The sequence below is a fragment of the Apium graveolens genome, chromosome 5, assembly GCF_009905375.1.
Source record: "Apium graveolens cultivar Ventura chromosome 5, ASM990537v1, whole genome shotgun sequence".
Classification (NCBI taxonomy): Eukaryota; Viridiplantae; Streptophyta; class Magnoliopsida; order Apiales; family Apiaceae; genus Apium; species Apium graveolens.
The window spans coordinates 129,267,486-129,284,565 of NC_133651.1; the positions used below are offsets into that span (position 1 = coordinate 129,267,486).

General features: G+C 33.9%; 1 protein-coding gene across 1 annotated transcript; it reads right to left on the reverse strand.

The window, feature by feature from the left end:
- Positions 1-1,814: 1,814 nt before the first annotated feature.
- Positions 1,815-15,726, reverse strand: LOC141724496 (1-phosphatidylinositol-3-phosphate 5-kinase FAB1B-like). The gene is made up of 12 exons (XM_074526657.1): positions 15,462-15,726; positions 14,329-15,131; positions 11,953-12,672; positions 11,024-11,177; positions 10,552-10,896; positions 9,463-10,341; positions 8,989-9,320; positions 7,769-7,892; positions 7,522-7,680; positions 5,349-6,863; positions 3,164-3,430; positions 1,815-2,311 (listed from the first exon to the last, which is right to left on the reverse strand). The coding sequence occupies exons 2-12, from the start codon at positions 14,877-14,879 to the stop codon at positions 1,985-1,987; spliced, it is 5,373 nt and encodes a 1,790-aa protein (XP_074382758.1). The 5' UTR covers positions 14,880-15,131; positions 15,462-15,726; the 3' UTR covers positions 1,815-1,984.
- Positions 15,727-17,080: the final 1,354 nt, after the last annotated feature.

Here is a 17,080-nt window from a genome sequence, read left to right on the forward strand (position 1 = left end):
ATATTAGTTGAACTGGTTAATTTCTTCAAATTGTTGAACAATATTTTTTTTAAATAGTATAAAATATATTGAATCAAATGCTACAATATAATATAGATATAACTTTTATTTGAATAATTTAAAATATTAAAATAATTCAAAATATTTGTACAATATTATCTTGATCAATAAATATTGTTTATCTAAAATATTTCTTTTTAAAATGCTAGTTTTTTAATTGAAAAATGAAAAATAAATCGATTTGATATATCATCGTAGTTTTAACAAATCTCGTGAGATCTTATATCAAATTTCAAATATTTTTAAAATCGGGACAAGTCCCAAAACACTATCGCGCTACCAGTGAAGTTAGTAATTTTAATACAAATAATCAATTGACTTGATCATATAAATACCTCAAACACATCAATTTATATTAATATAAAATATCAAAAAATTTCACATTATTGGTAAGATATTCTCGTCGAACTTGTAATTTAAATTTACTAAACGTAGAATGTGACAATGTTTTGCGGCTAGTCATGTAGTCAAATTTCGAGTATTTTTTGAACAATGGGCCAAATTATGATTTCAAATTCAAAATTAACTAAAAGTCATTGACTTATTATAATTCAAACTTATCTAAATATTTAATATCAATCTAGATTATTTATATATAGGCAATTCTATTTTCAATATTTTCTTTAAAAATTATATATGTACATTTTAATTACTTTTTATAATAAAAAATATATTAAAAATATATGTGATATATTTTCAAACTAAAAAATAATAATAAATAAGATAATAATCCATTTATGTATAATGCCTAACTTTATATCTGTAATTCAGTTCTTTAAAATTAATTGTATAAATATTCAAGTAATTATAATTTTTTTTTGCGGAATTCAAGTAGCTATCTTTAAAGTTAAATAAAATATTCCTTGAGCACAGTTAGTTACATATTATGTGTATGACAAAAAGCTCATGTGATAATGTGGTGTAGTGGTATGAGGTTGTATAGAAGAATGAAGAACTTGAGTTCGATTCCCACAAAATACAACTTTTATATAAATATTAAAAATAGGGGTAGTTTAGTCTTTTCAATGAGACTTTTTAATCTCAAAATATTATCCCCTTATTGTGCTATTATATATAGAAGAGATATGTAAGTTTTAACTAATTTTAATTATATTATGTAATATATAATTTATGATCAAAATTTGATTAATTTGACCTTGAATTAGTCAAAACAGAACAGTACGCATAAAATGAGACTGAGCAACTGATTTCACAAAATATTGATTACTACGACAAAATCCCCTTGACTTGCTAAAAGTAAACTAAATTCTACTCGGTACTCACATAATGTACAACAGGCCTCCGCATTTTTAAACAAAAGTAGATTCCTATTGGTTCAAATGAGTTCGACGGTAAACTATTTTATAAAGAATTCCGACTTTTTTTACTTGGTAACTTTACTCGCAAACAGACTATTCACACGCACTAGAAAATTTTACTTAGTAAGAAAGACGTACATATAGACGCATAAAATATTTACGGGGTGAAACACTGAAAACACAAAAAAGGACCTTGAGGAAAGCTTTACAGCAAACAACCTCACGGATGGATCACTATAAACATTCACTCCCATAAACCCTATTGTTATCCAAGAGTGAGGTTAAACCTTGAAAATTTTATCAAACCATTAAAGTTCAGTAGTTACCAATCACCTCTCCAGGACATACTAGAAAGAACTCAAACCAAATGAAGCTAAGTAAAACTATTTTTGCAGAGTTGGCAAAAAAAAAAAAACTATTTATGCAGAATAAATGTAAAAGATAACATTGCGGGAGATTCCCATGCTGCTCTGTATTCATAACAAGCAAAAAATTATTTCCAAAACGACACTACAATTTGGAAGCAGAGATGCAAATGTACAGGAAAACGGGTCGAAGATGTGTAAACTATACAGAGAGAAACTGGTATGTCTCGTATCAACGTTTTACACTATAGATGTAACACCTGGTGATCTATCTTCACCAATGTCAGACAAGGAATCGCTAGATACATTTGTTTGCGGCGACCACTGATCTGGAACCATGAGAAAATAAGCAGCCATAGCTTTTCTGAATCTTTTCTTGTATTGCTTGGGAGAAATAACAGTTGGAGATGCATTCTTCGGTCCACCAAGGATGCCTGAAGCCTTTACCCATGTTTCAAGGTGTTTGTCCCACGTATATTGCCTCATGAAGTCAATAATACCAAGGACTAGCTCATGGTTTTCCTCATCTAGGCCAACCAGTAGGGAATAATCCATCACATCAATAGACTGCAGTAAGAGCTTGAATGAATTAGACTGGAAAATGAGCATTAACCACAGACATTTATAAGGTAAGACCCCAAAAGTTCTAATTTTGATATAAAAAATGTCCTTGTTCAAATCCTTACAACCTCACCTACATTTTCCACCTAAACTTCAAGGGCAGGATAATGGTCATACTTACACGTGGCAAATGAAGGCAAAGCCCCCACTTGACTTCAAAGGCAGGATAACATTGTATGTGTATCACTGAATATCATTAAGCTCTCTGTTAGCACCACTCTTCAATTTGCCTCGACTGCCTGGAAGACCCGTGCTCGACACTTGGACATGGGTATGGACACTTAAATATTTAATTTAGGCCAAAAAACATGTAAAATTTCAAAAAGTTGTCGAGAGTGACACTTGGACAGATCCATGTTGGACAATTCCAGGCGAGTCCAGGTAACAAAAGCTTAAGCTAATTGTAACAATATCTGGGTTTAATCATTCATGACATACACAACTTCATCAATTTTTTAAAAATGTGTGTGTCTATTATTTTTTAAATCTATATGTAGTTTTCTTTTCTACAATATAAATTACACATATCAGTTCAATTTTCTTCTATCTATCTACTTATTACTTTTTGTTAACGTTAATTCTGTTTCAAACTACAAATGTATACTCCACTCTGTGATAAAACATCAAATGGATCATACTTATAAGTTTCTTAAAATTTTAGCTCACAATGACAAGATTTTCAGCACGCCTTGGGAAGGAGGGACTCCCAGGTATAAAATCCACAAATTCTACACTGTATCTTATCAGAAGTGGCTCAAAAAAATGTATATGGAACATAATAACTTAATAAAATCTTACAGCTAGAAATGCAGTATCATTCCAGACAGCTCTCTCCAATAACCTCTTAGCCTTGTTCCCCACAAAGATTGGAGACGTAGGCATCGCCTCGATCAGGTTCTGATCAAGCAGAACTTTATTACTCCCACTTGAATCAGGATTATAACGTGAACGAGAAGACCCTTTGAGGTCATATAGTCGTGTGATATTGCGCCTGAACAGAAGATTTTCCATAACCAATACATCTATCCGCGACTCTTTTCCTCCTTTTAGATGTTTCAGAGTCACCTTCAGGACATACAGCAACAATAAAAACAATCAGATGACAATACGTCGTAGTCTAAACGTAGAGACTCAAGATAGAAAACACGAAAACAGAACTTGTAGAACGAAAACCATTTCCAAACAACTCCCAAATATTCCATGGTAGACCTTGTAAAACATTCCATGGTAGACCTTGTAAGGTTAAAACCAAGTTCCCTATATTATACATAATAAGGACAACACATAAGCGTTGTCCAACATGTTTCTTTTGGTTTGTCAATATATTTTATACTTCATGATCGTTTAAATTTATAATGTGAGAGACAATGCAACATATATACTTAAGATAAAAACATGATCCTCTGTTCATAAACTTAAACATATCAAGGATACACATGACTAGGATTTTGTATATTTCTATTAACAATATCACTGATGTACAAACCAGGGGAGATTAGCATTTGGGATGGTCATAGCTAACTTAAGAGTATATAATAACCTATTTAGATATCAATGTACTAATTAATAGGTATATCTCAAAACTTCTGATTAATTTTTGAAAAGATCATTATAGAGCCTAAGCGCCGACTAAATTTTTGGGGTCGACCAAAAAATGCATACCCCAAAAAATGCATAGATAATAATCTGAAGCCTTACAAACTCAGTTAAACAAATATGGCATGGGTTGTTGAGGTCTTACAATCTCAGCTAAATAAACATCTACTATGAATGAAAATGGAAATTGAGTGCTAACTTGGCAGCATTGACTATATAATTTCATTAAATACTCCCTAATCCCTATGTCTCACATCTCCAATTCATTTTCACCACAAAAGACGGCTTAAAGTAAACCTTGCATATTCACTTGACGATTTGAATTTTATATGTAAAAAGTATGACAAAATCATTGCGGCTATCAAATACATGTAACATGTGATATTACGTTGTACTATAACATTTGTTAAAGCATTACATTTTAAGTTATTTAATAATAATAATATTATTGTGTTAAATATATTGACATAATTACACAGCATTATTACCAAGTACTGAATAAAATTATTTAACTGTATTATGTAAAGATTAAGCATAACGACTAAGTCACCAAGAAACATCTATACAATCTAATGACTTAAAAAGTAATATAGTTAACACCTTTACTATAGTAAGCATTACTAAAGTAATTAACTATAAATTCATTAGATAATAATGATATTACTGTGTGCATAATTACAGTTTTAGTTGTAATATCATAATAATACTCCAATATAAATACATACTTTATAAAGCATAATTTTAAGTTCTAGGGAAAAAATTGTATCTGTATCAACTACAAAGATACTTTTAACACCATTACTTTTAAAGACCAAAATGTGAGGAAGGCGGGGATAAATTTTCCCCATAGTAACAACTAAATCTTGTATCGCACATTGATTTAATTATGTCACTGTCATTATGAAAATTTGCTTTGATCGTCTACAATTTGAATCTGGATAAGTTAATAAATACAACATGTAAGGAGTGTAAATATGACAATAACACTAAAAAACATCATATAGCATTATCCATTTAATTTATATATATACTAGAACACATATAAATGAGATTCTATGCAACGCAAATGGAAAAAGAGTTAATGATTCTACTGATAAACATCCAAAGTTTGGGTAAAGATATGTTCAAGAATATGTACTTCCGAATGCCCTGAACTTCATAACACTAAGAACCATATGTGCCATAGAATGACAGATTTAGTTAGGAGCTTTCTAAAGGATTTATCAGAGTCATGACATTTAATATGGTGAAGCAAAACAACAATAACTAAGACCATTCTTTGATATAACTTCAGAGCCTGAAATGTTGGAGATCTTAGCCATATTGAAATTCTCATATCATTCTGTATAAAATGAATGGCTAGTTAAAAGAAATAAAATAATGATACCTGATATATGCCCAGTATCTTTGCAAGGCAGGTGGGGCTATGTGAAGTGATTGATTCAGATAAATACTTAAAATATTCTGGAGCAAAGTCAATGAAAGACTCCAGTTCTGTCTTGGTAACTTGTTTAATAATAAACCTGTCATCTAAGGTTTTCGCAAAGAAGACATTGCTCTTGCCTCCCTGCGCTCCCCACTTCTTACAACGGCTAAGAGACCGTATATAATCTAATTCGTTGCAACAGATCTTCCGCAAAGCCTTAAATCTCCTTGCACAATAACAAGTTACAGTATACTTTACCTTCCCGAGTGGACTTTCATCTGTAAAAGAAACCTTAGCATGCATATTGCTGTTGTATGAGAGTGAGTCCAACCCTGAGGAAGCTTGAGAACTGGACATGGATAAGAAGCTCTCATCCGCAGAAGCAAGAGTTTTCAAGGATTCGGATGTTGTCCCATTAAAGGAATTGAGTGACAGTAGATTCACTGAATCTAAGATAGGCAAAGATAACGATGATTCCAAACCATCATTCAATCTCTCAGGCTCATCAGGCACTTGGATGTGGTATTCCGGTGAGACAAGCGCATATGATATAATACTAGTGGGTTCATCATCATAAACTGGAACAACAATGTCGTTAATACCAGAAGACAATAGTACTCTCGCACCACCTTGACGTACAAACTCAATAAATGAAATTATATAAGTAGGATTGTATTCACATAATGTACGACTCTTTTGTGTATATACTGATGAATTTAACTGGAAAGCCTGATAGATATTCAAAAATGGGATCTTTACCCAACTACTGGGGTTATTCACTGCCTCAGCAAGAAACGACAAACCAAGGGAACAAGCGGCCTCCACTCCCCGGGACCTGTCTTTACATTCTGAATTTCTCATGATTGGTTCCGTAGAAGTTGTGGACTTAGCAGTGTCTGGGTTACAGGCATGCTCTTTCGGTGATATACTTTCTGAATGATTCTCACCAGACCATGCAGCATCCAATGTGTCTGATAAACTTCCCATTGACCGAAACTGCCCATCAGGGACAATCATTCCTACATTTCCAACAGGTACTAAAGTTTCATGTTTCCCAGCTATCTTTAAGTTTGAACACTGATAATCCTTGGCCTCCGAATTACGATTCTTATCCTCATTAAACATAGCTCCTTTGTCAATCCCATCAGGATGACTACAATTAGATTGTCCTAATTGGTTAACTGCTACATCGGACTTCACAGTTTGAAGAGAAGAATCCGAGCAGCTGACATCTGAACTGGCTTTAGATGGTTCAGCAAGCTTTTCGACAGACTTGTTTAATTTCTCCTTCGGGTTCGAGGCACAACTGCCGATATCTCTTTGCATACTGTTGTTCAGATTGGAAACATAAATCAATCTCTGATCCCAGATATAAGCATGAAAAATCAACTGCTTCCGTAATCTATTTATTTCCAGAATGTCTATATTCGGTTTTCCAACCATTATATTCTTCTTTAGTACTTTCTGAAGTGATTCCTGACAAAAATTGTAAGCAATTGATTAAACATCAAAGAGTAACATTCCATTTCTTTGTAATTGTGTGTTCACATATACACAAAAAAATACTGAAAGAACTTCCATTTCTTTGTGGTTCCATAGTAAGTACCTAAGTCGAGATTTAATGTCTTGTTAAGATTAAGACTGTCGGATTTAGATGTCCACTTCTGTATAGAATACTTAACCATGCATACGAGTTCTCATAATTACACAAATTTACTTGTAAGCTCTCTCAGAAAGTCACTTTAATTACACATTTCACTGGTTGCTTTAAGAATCTTAAAAGGTACGGTGTTCCCGTTACTGTAGAATTTTAGAGTAAAGAATTCTGAAGTCTCCATTTTAAACCAAATGAGATGATGAGGCTTTAAATTGATTTATCTACTTCAGCGGCTTTGAATATACAAATTCTCCATGTCAAATTCTATTGTATATATTTATGACAAAATGTGAAAACTAACCAGTGCCCTTCTCCTAGTTTATCGAACAAAGTAACAAACCACTACATGAAAATACAAAACTAACCAATGTCAAATGCTATATAGAGTATACTGCATCAAGTGTTTTACCAAAAGTCTTTGATATGCAAATCTATCCTTAAAAAAGAAAAAGTACGGAGGAATCAAAAGCAAAGTACCTCAAATTTTGCTTTCTCTTCCAGCAACATCCTCTCCAGTTTGCCAATTTTGTGCTTTAATTCAGATACCTTGTCAACAGTCTCAACAGAGTTTTTTTTAGAGATCTGATAAAGAGCATTACACGCCTCAGAAAATAAGCAATCTGCTATGCTGTGAACCTATAATTGATAAACCAGCCAAAGTGTAAGCAAAATAAATGTTGAAGTCGCTAACTAAACTGGGACACGGATTCAAGTTTAGTTGCACCTCATCGGCTTCTTTCGATAACCACTCCTGATTATGATAATTGAACTCGAGAGTTGAAGGTGGAAGATGAACGGAATTTACATCGATAGAAGCATACCGAAAACAGGCTACCATTCTTCCAAAGCTGCAAATTTCCGACTGATGAGAGGATGATACAATTATAAAATATAAACTAACAGAGAAGAGCAGCAGTAAAATTTTAACTTCATATCCTATTCCAGAAATGGAATTGGGTTGACTAATTTAACTCGACCAGTCAAAAAACTTAGAAACTTTGTACCTGTATTTATCGCTAGTCAGTGTCCTAAAAATTACAAATGTTATATAGATTTAGCGGTAGCGACTAAACATTATATATTGACGAGTTAGATGGCTAAATAATTTAGATAACACCTTTGCATAGGCCTAAGCAGCAGCCATCCGGATGAATTAGGGTCTTAGAAGACAGTTTGCAGTGGTTAGACTAATTCAATACAATTATCTGCATTCAGCAGGGGAAAAAAAAGACAACGTAGAAGAAGAAATCTGAATGCAAAATGAATGAAACGCGTTTAATGACAGAGACAGTACATCTTCCATTAGATCTGTCAATTGTCAATGTAATTTGGACTTGCAGTCTATATTTTGTAAAATTTTGGGATATTGCATGATATATGTGGGGTCTGGGTGTGAAAGGAGGATATAAGCACTATTATACTGAGTCTATATTTTAGATTACACGGGCAGGTCAAGGCTTCCTTTACCACTTCTCTGTACCATGACTCTTATGCCTATATTTTCTTCTAACTCTAGACCATTAACATACATCAACTAACAACAGAACTGTTGCTTAAAAGGGTATGTGATTATCAACTAACTAGAAAGCATTTGAGATTGGAGGTGGGTTAGTGGACAATTACATTAGTTAGTACAATTACATTAATTACTTTGCTGACTTTTGAAAATCATAATATACATACTTATCCAGCTTATGCCAACTCCAATAAACTGCTGTTGACTTCTCCAAACAGAATCTCTTGTAATCTATTGCTAGAGGTCTCCTTGCATCTAACATCTCACGTAAGATAGTTTTCAGTTTCCCAGTCAAATAACCTCAGTATAAATCACCTTAATCTAGTATATGCTTAGATTCTCTTCTCTCATAGAACACACTGTTTGCCCAATGGATATTGCATCACAGGTGCTATAATTTTCTAAATTTTAATTTGAAACAAGCATACCCGTAAAACCGCAGACAATCTCTATGAAGCGAGTGCCCACAACTTGCAACCCGGCTTGCAGCTGCATGGTTTGAAAAGCTGAGCTCTAAAAATTTTCCAAATGATAAACCCCATGCAGCCTCGGACATTAGTACTCTCCGGGTGGCTGGAGGAAACCCATTAATTCGAGGACATCGCAGGCATCTATGCCACATCCAGATCTTGCCTTCTCGTTCTCCCTGCAAGAGAAACTCCGGAAGCTTCTTCACAGAGATTGTAAGACTGCCTTGCCGATGTGTATAGCAATGCACATGTGCTTCTGAAGGCATTTGACATGAGCGGCATTGGTAATTCTGTTTTAAAGGTATAATAGTCAATTTTCATCTTAAGTTGTACAAATAGGTAAAAAGGCTCAGAAAATATGTGTGCACTGTATTGTGTGTGTGTGTGTATGAGAGAGAGAGAGAGAGAGAGAGAGAGAGAGAGAGAGAGTACTTGATCGAATAGATGGTCTCGCAGAAACCGCCCCAATGGCCGATCACAATTTCCATAGTACTTAATCCGAAAGAGTTGTGCACGCTCACAGACAGTTCCTTTCCACACACAACGTGTTGATAAAGACACCAGGATGCTTTGATTGTCCGAAGGTGAGGGAGGAAAGTCTTCTTTTAGAGGCTCTGCCTCATCCTGATGATTTTCCGATGAGGAGAATCTTAGATCACCTAAACTTTTTGTAGGTACTACAGTTCCATCACTACTACAAACACCAGCACCCTGCAATATTGTTTCTGATTTACCAAAGCAATTGGAAAGTATATCATCTTCTGCCACAAGACCATTAATGGTTAATGTTTTATTCTCAGTAGATTCTAAGGTACCCGTTTTGTTAGAGGCATGATTAGCTGTGGGCATTTCTGAAGAGCTATTCTCCGGATGATAAGAGCAACCAGCAGAAGAAGAAACATCAATCAAGCTACCAGATCGTTCTGCATTTTGAGGTTCGGAGCTAGGGTGATTGGAGCGGAAGGGCCTTGGCCCATCAACTTTGCATGAAGCCGCGTTGGAGGATGATGAGACATTAGATACAAAGTTAATGTTGGGCGGACATGGCTCGCTAAAGTTATGATTTCCCTGAAGCTTTGGAGTTGCTGAATCAGTAAAACCAGGAACTGTTGAAATAGACCTATCGATACTTGAAGGTTTATCAGGTAATGCAACTGCTATCGGAGCCCTTAAAGGAAGTTCTGGGAGAGAGGCACCTTCGTCAGCAAGAAACGATGTCTCTACAGCCAAGTGATAAGCAGCAAATACCCCATACTGAACTACATATTTCACTTTCTTTAACTCATCCCCATTAGCACCCTTCAGCAAAATCTGGAATACAAATCATTGTTATTAGATTAATGGTTGATAATACAACCAACTAAACTGCTTTTACACCTACTCCATCCCAGAAAAGTTGATGCTAGTTACTGAAATTACTATATCTGCAACACTGCGGAGACTTTATTACACCCAGATTTGGTTTTCCTTTCATAAAGTCAAAATAAATTGATAAAAATATATGATGTGTTCAGAACTTACAGTACAACCCAATGGCTTAGGGCAACCCTCAAAAAACATTAACGTTTTAGTTAGCTTCTTCCCACCTTGCCCAGCAGTGCCATGCACTTCCATAAACTTCTCCACATAAAACGAGTCACAATACCCTAACTTTTGTGATGTAAGATGATCGATTGATGGGACTATTTGTGCACCAGTGCAACGGGCTATACTTTCTAAAAGTGTCCTTTTAATGTTTAAAACAAGTGATATGCCTTTCGCAAGTAGAAAATCCTGTGCATGTCGAGAAACTGATTTCTCAACCAAAAGAACATTAGGGTGTTGAGCATCAATCTTTGCAACTGCCATCTTCAAGTGGACCATTTCCTGAAAACCATATATTACTCAAAAACTAGAGTCTAAAACACTTTTTAATTTACATCATGTATAGTTCTTAATCATTGTGGACGTGCAGAAAAATATTATCTACATCTCAAAAGGAAGATGTTCAAACCTGCTGCAATAAAGTATCAACGCTTGACAGGTGATTAGCAACTCTCTGATACTCCAAGGCACCACCAAGTATCAGAAAACGCGGCTTCTCTACTTTTGATGCCATTCTCTTGTTGGCCACATTTTTCTTACAAACAACCCCTTTAACAACCACACTAAATGAACATATAAAATCTCGTCAAAAAACAAATTATGATGACAGGGATATGAAGACCACTAAAGTGTCACAAATTATATTTGCAAGTAGAGTCATCAGAAAGGACATTCTACTCGAATTCTACAGATTTCAAGTGTTAATTTCTTACAAATAAATGCCTTCAGCTTAAACTGCAGGTAAATGCCTAAGAAACTACCATTCCTTTAATGTAAATATGGACTTATAAAATAGGATCTCTGGTGGGTCCTAAACTCCAGAGTGAAATAGAATTAAAAAATTAGGGGTTTTAAAGGACCTTAGATAGTTCATACAAATTTGAGTAAAAAGGTAGCTACTTAACATAACTACTTAATTTTTAAACCTCTAAAAAGCTAATTTTACTATTAAAATTCTGCCCTACATACCTAATACTATGATGCCCCTACGAACTTTTGCTTTGACAGAGAAAATCTATAATTATAAAAAGCAATTTTTTTATCAACAAAGGAATTACTCCTGTCCACATATGTAGGTCTGGTAATTTTAGTAAAACATTCTCTCTAACATGCAATTACTCGTCAGATGTCCCAAGCCAAGCCTAAATAAAATATATCAACTCCTAACTCCATATAGTACAATCTAGATTACAGTAAGCACAGCAAAACCAAAAAACAAAAGAAAAAGAAATTATGGATAATAATGGAAAAACTTCATCTACATCTTTTGACAAGATTCTTATTTAACTAAATAACCAAATTGTAATGTTCAATCTTAAGCATAAATATAATTTTTACCTATCATCACGACTCCCACAAGCTATGCATTTGATCTTGACATAACTACCAGGATCCATTCCTCCATCCTGGCTTTTATCTGGCTTCACAAGCGTGGCAGCTTCCCAGCACAAATATGTAACAATCTCTAACCAACTTTCTTTACTATCATCCACCGGAAGATTCTCAACCTGCAACAATTGGGCTATCAAAGCCCTAAAATGCCCATCGACCACATTCTTCATGGCCTTCTTATGCAAGTCACTTGATCTATCCCTATTACGGAACTCCCCACTACCAAAGCTGTCTGAGGAGCGTAGGTACCCGTCTCCTGAATCATCCTCTGCGAAATCATCATCATCCTCAATTGGAAAACCTTCTTTTTCATCGTCTTCATCTTCTGGCTCTGGAGGGAGCCAAAGTACGCCGTTATTCTCAAAATCCACAGGTTCAGGATGTGTATCATCAGCCTCATGTAGAGGTGTGTCTTCACTTGCATTACAGTTATTTCCTTCATCTTCTCCATTTTTCTTACTTGGTTCAAGGCCCACTGTCTCTAAAGTCTCCGGTAGCTGTGTAGAAATTATGTGGTTTGTATCAATGCTTTCTCCATCAGTATGTTCATCAGATCCATAGGTGTGACCAATCTCATCATACGGCATACCACTGTAATAGGCATCTGACTGCCCGATCTCAGGATGCAATTTATAGACACCATATTCGTCATCTTCATCATCACTCCTGGTGTCATAAATAAGAAAGATATAGTTAATAAGATCACAACAATCAAGGTGATTTATCTACATAATAGACACTATAAATGGGATTATAAAAATAAGATGAACAGCAAGTGGGACCAAAGGTGGTCAAATGATAAAATTATTTAATAGGTAGCCCGATAAGGACTTATGGCATGGAAATGTGTATACCATCTACAGAAGATGGGCTCCTAGATATAACTATTTGTAAAATCGACATAAATATAACAAAAGATTTGTCCCAACCAAAAAATTAAATAGAACAGAAACTCTGCTAAACAAGGAGTATAGACAACTAAATAAAAACTTATTTAAGAAAACATCCTAATCATATTTGAGAGAGAACAGTTAGCAGGGAGAAGGCAAAGGATACAGAGAAAGCAAGTGACTTTTGGCTTTACCGTTACTTCCCCTACAAAAACCAAACCCTATGTTGTACACATTAGTTCTTACTGGATTACTGGATCTCCAATTCTGTATGCTGGCTAAAAATATTCATAAATTTAGAAACTCTATTCGAAGTAATTCAGACAAGCATAAACTTAACTTTTGCACTTTAAACGTATCATTTTCGTTATGGGTAAAATATCAAAGTAAGAACTGTATAATCACCACTTTATCAAGTCTGCCATCGATATACGGGGTCTCAAGTTCACCACTATAAAATTAAGACGTACACTCCGTTATATTTTCTATATAATTTTTGAAACTCTCGTCTGTCACGTGTTAAAACTTGACTTGGCAGCGAACTGGCAGTATGTGGCAACACAGTTAAATTAAAAAATACAGATGAAAACACATCACCTTCTACATTATTATACATAACATATTATCTCCTGAAATATAATATCATATTCTGAAGCTGATATATGGCACTAAAAAAAACACAAACAAACCAAGCTAATATACTAACCAAATCAAGAAGAATCAACCTGCAAATATGATTATGGTTACCAAATGGACAGATGAGACGAATAAAACATTTGAAGTGTTTCCTGAATTGAATTTCTAACTTCATCTCGATTTTGTTTCGGATCTCGGAATTATTGACACCGGATTAGATTGCATTTAGATATTAAAGGCGGACCCTATTAAGATATTCGTCTTTTTTTGTATGTATATCAGTATAGCATACACTTAAAGAAGATGATGATGATGTGTTCAATTCTTTTTTTGTCACTGCCACGTCCACGTGATTTCCAACTCGCTGTCCAATAAATTTGTTGCCACGCTACTGACAGATAATTTAACACTTCTGTTAGATTTTACGGAGTGTACTTATTATTTATATAGTGGTGAACTTGAGAACCCAAATTCATCAGTGGCAGACTTTATAGATTGAGGATAATTGAGTGATCACTTCAATATTTAACTATTTTCGTCATATACTAAACCTTTCCTACAGCCTCATAACTAACTACAACCACAAGAAGAAATAAAATAAACGGCACGCCCTTGTCTGTAGTCATTTTAAAATTGACGGACTTAATTAGTGGATGAATAGTACTAAAAAAAACAAATGTGAAAGAAAGCTTTTTTTAAGGGAACACATATGAAAAAAAATATACTGGTACAGCCACGAGTGCAGTTTAAATCATATTTAGTACTGGAAACTAACAAAAATTCAAAAAAGAGTTACCTGTTCATGCTATAACCAATATCCTCCGTGTCAATGCAATCTGATTTTCCAAGACTGGATGCCTGGTCTTGTATACATGTTATTTGATCCAATCTAGCAGATGAGCGAGGGCTCATACTAGATATAATTTGTACATGCTTGTATGGCCCTGTTGAGTACTGAGTTGAACCTACGCTGCTGGTGCTGCTGTCACAGGTTTGGGTGCTGGCCAAGCTTGCTGCAGAAGGTGATTTACTGAGGCCCGGGCTGGTCGCAGACACGGCAGAAGTGACAGGAGTACTCCGCTGCTCCCATTGCTTGAAGCAGTAATTACAAACCCTAAGCCTTTCTGATTCTTCTCCGCCAATCTTGTAATCATCAGGAGAGGCAGGCACTGTGTTTTCAGTACACTTGGCACAAAAAACCCGTCCACAGAGACGACAGTGGTGCTTGCGATTGAATAGGGTAAACACGGAATCACATTCGTAGCATACTCTACAACTCTGATCAGGCATCCAGAAATCCTTGGACACATTTGAAGATTCGTTCTTTCGAGGAATCCATGATCTCATTGTGATTAGCTCTCCGAGCTCCTTATTATCCACCACGGACGCCCGTAAGCCAAATTTTCACTTTATCATACCATCAACCGCAATATCCAAAACTAACCACACAAGTCCCTTAAAACCAAACTATTAACAATAAAACGGTGATTAAAAAAAACCGTACTAACAACACCAAATTCCCTCAAAAAACATATTCGGTCAATAAAAACTAAAATCAACAGAAATGCAAGTGGTTGCAAACCCCATCAAAGATCACAACTGCAAAAAAAAAGTCATTCTCAGTTCCAAAATCAAACAAGTCATACTCAGTTCCAAAATCCTATTAATGCATAAACAAAATATATCGAATTCCGAAAATCACAAAAACAACAAACAAAAACAGGTAAAAACATTCAGGAGAATACACATATGCAAATCATAATAAAACTCAACCATAAGTCCTCAATACTTACACAACACACAATACATATATGAACATAAAATGTAAAAGATATATAACAATGGATAATTATAACAACATAACATAAACCCTAACAACAATTAGATACATGAAATTGAAATTTACAAATGACAAAAATAACAAATTACCTGGATTAAAATCTGATTTAAAACGAATAAACCTTTGAATAATAGCAGCTAATTCGAATCTGAGAGGGCTTAATTGTGGAGTCGATTTCATGAGAAAAACATGAATATGTAACCCTAAATATAATAATAATAATAATAATAATAATAATAATTTATAATATACACACAGAGATTAAGTTTTTATATTTATTCATGTTTATGTTTAAGTTTATAAAAATAGAAATAAAGAAAACTCAGGGAAAGAAATGAAATGATTGGCGGTTTGAATATGTGTGTAAATCAGTCACGAAGATTATGTGAGGCGACCAACAGAGAGATAAATATAATAATGTATAATAATTGCTTAGCTTAAATTAATTATCAATTTAAATTTCGAAAAAAATGAGGATTTAAAGACGATAGTGACGGCTGTGCACTATAAAATTGATATTTTTTGCCGATTATTAACGTCTTCCCCAAATATATTTGGAATATCTGTTTGCAATATTAGGCGTTGCATCTCTCTTTCCCCATCACAATTCACCCTACTTCTTACTCCCTCCGTCCCGGTTATTTTTTAATAAAAATAATTTGGGCACGTATGATAAAAAATATAATAAAATAATACTATTTTGATAAGATAGTGTGATAAAAGATAAAGAAAAGATACAGTTTAGTGAAAAAATATAAAATTGGATAAAAAAGTGGGATCATTCAATATTTAATAAATAAAATGGGTGTAATGAAAAAAAGTAGTGGATGTAGAGAGCATGTCAAGTGGATATCAAAATATTGTTTAATACTATTCTAATTTCTTTTTTTAAACAAATATTTGACATATTGATAATTATATAATTATATTATAAAAATTAAAAATAATATTTATATTCTTCCGATTAATGTTTCGATTAATCTCCGACTTGCTGATTAATCTCTCGAAAGATATCCTCACCATCGTGGCACGCCTAACGATTTATGGAAAACTGGATATAGTTGATTTTTATATTATTAAACTTTTACTATTTTTGGTAAGTTTTGAAATGTATATAATTGAGTTGGACATCCAAAAAAGGAAAATGTATAGAAATGAATGCGACAGTGGGAGTAATTGTTATCCATTTTTAACATTAATTAACGATATCCTTTTTATATTAAAGATCGAGTCCTTTTTTATCTAAACGATGTAATGGCTTGAAATTACGGTTCAAATATTTTAGCATATTAAAAAGATTCTTATTACATTACCTTGCGGCCTGCGGAATCGACGTATTTCTTGTAAAAAAAAAGAGATAAGTGTTTACGTACTTTAAATTATTTGATCAAATTTTAATAATTTTTCAAATAAAAAATTCTATAAATTCGTTTTTAATATTTTTTCTTAGGGAACTCGCAACCACTACCCTTCGGATGCGCACTAGATAAACCCACGACTAATTAAAATTTGTAACTATATATAATAAAAAATGAAATAAATTATGTATTTACATTTTTTAAATAATGGTTTTTTTACGGACCACTATCTAAGTGAGTCCTCCATAGATTGTCACCCGTATATATCAATGCTCAAATCACAATAATATATACATAATATATGCTTTCATGAAGATTAACTTCATATGATTATAAATATTATTTATTTA

What these genes read in the sequence shown, in the direction of transcription:
- LOC141724496 (XM_074526657.1), bottom strand. Translation starts at nt 14,879, where the DNA reads ATGAGATCATGGATTCCTCGAAAGAACGAATCTTCAAATGTGTCCAAG. An exon ending in TGTGGGAGTCGTGATGATAG is followed by an intron (nt 11,178 to 11,952) that starts GTAAAAATTATA and finishes ATGTTCATTTAG; the next exon opens with TGTGGTTGTTAAAGGGGTTG. An exon ending in TTGATACTTTATTGCAGCAG is followed by an intron (nt 10,897 to 11,023) that starts GTTTGAACATCT and finishes TATGGTTTTCAG; the next exon opens with GAAATGGTCCACTTGAAGAT.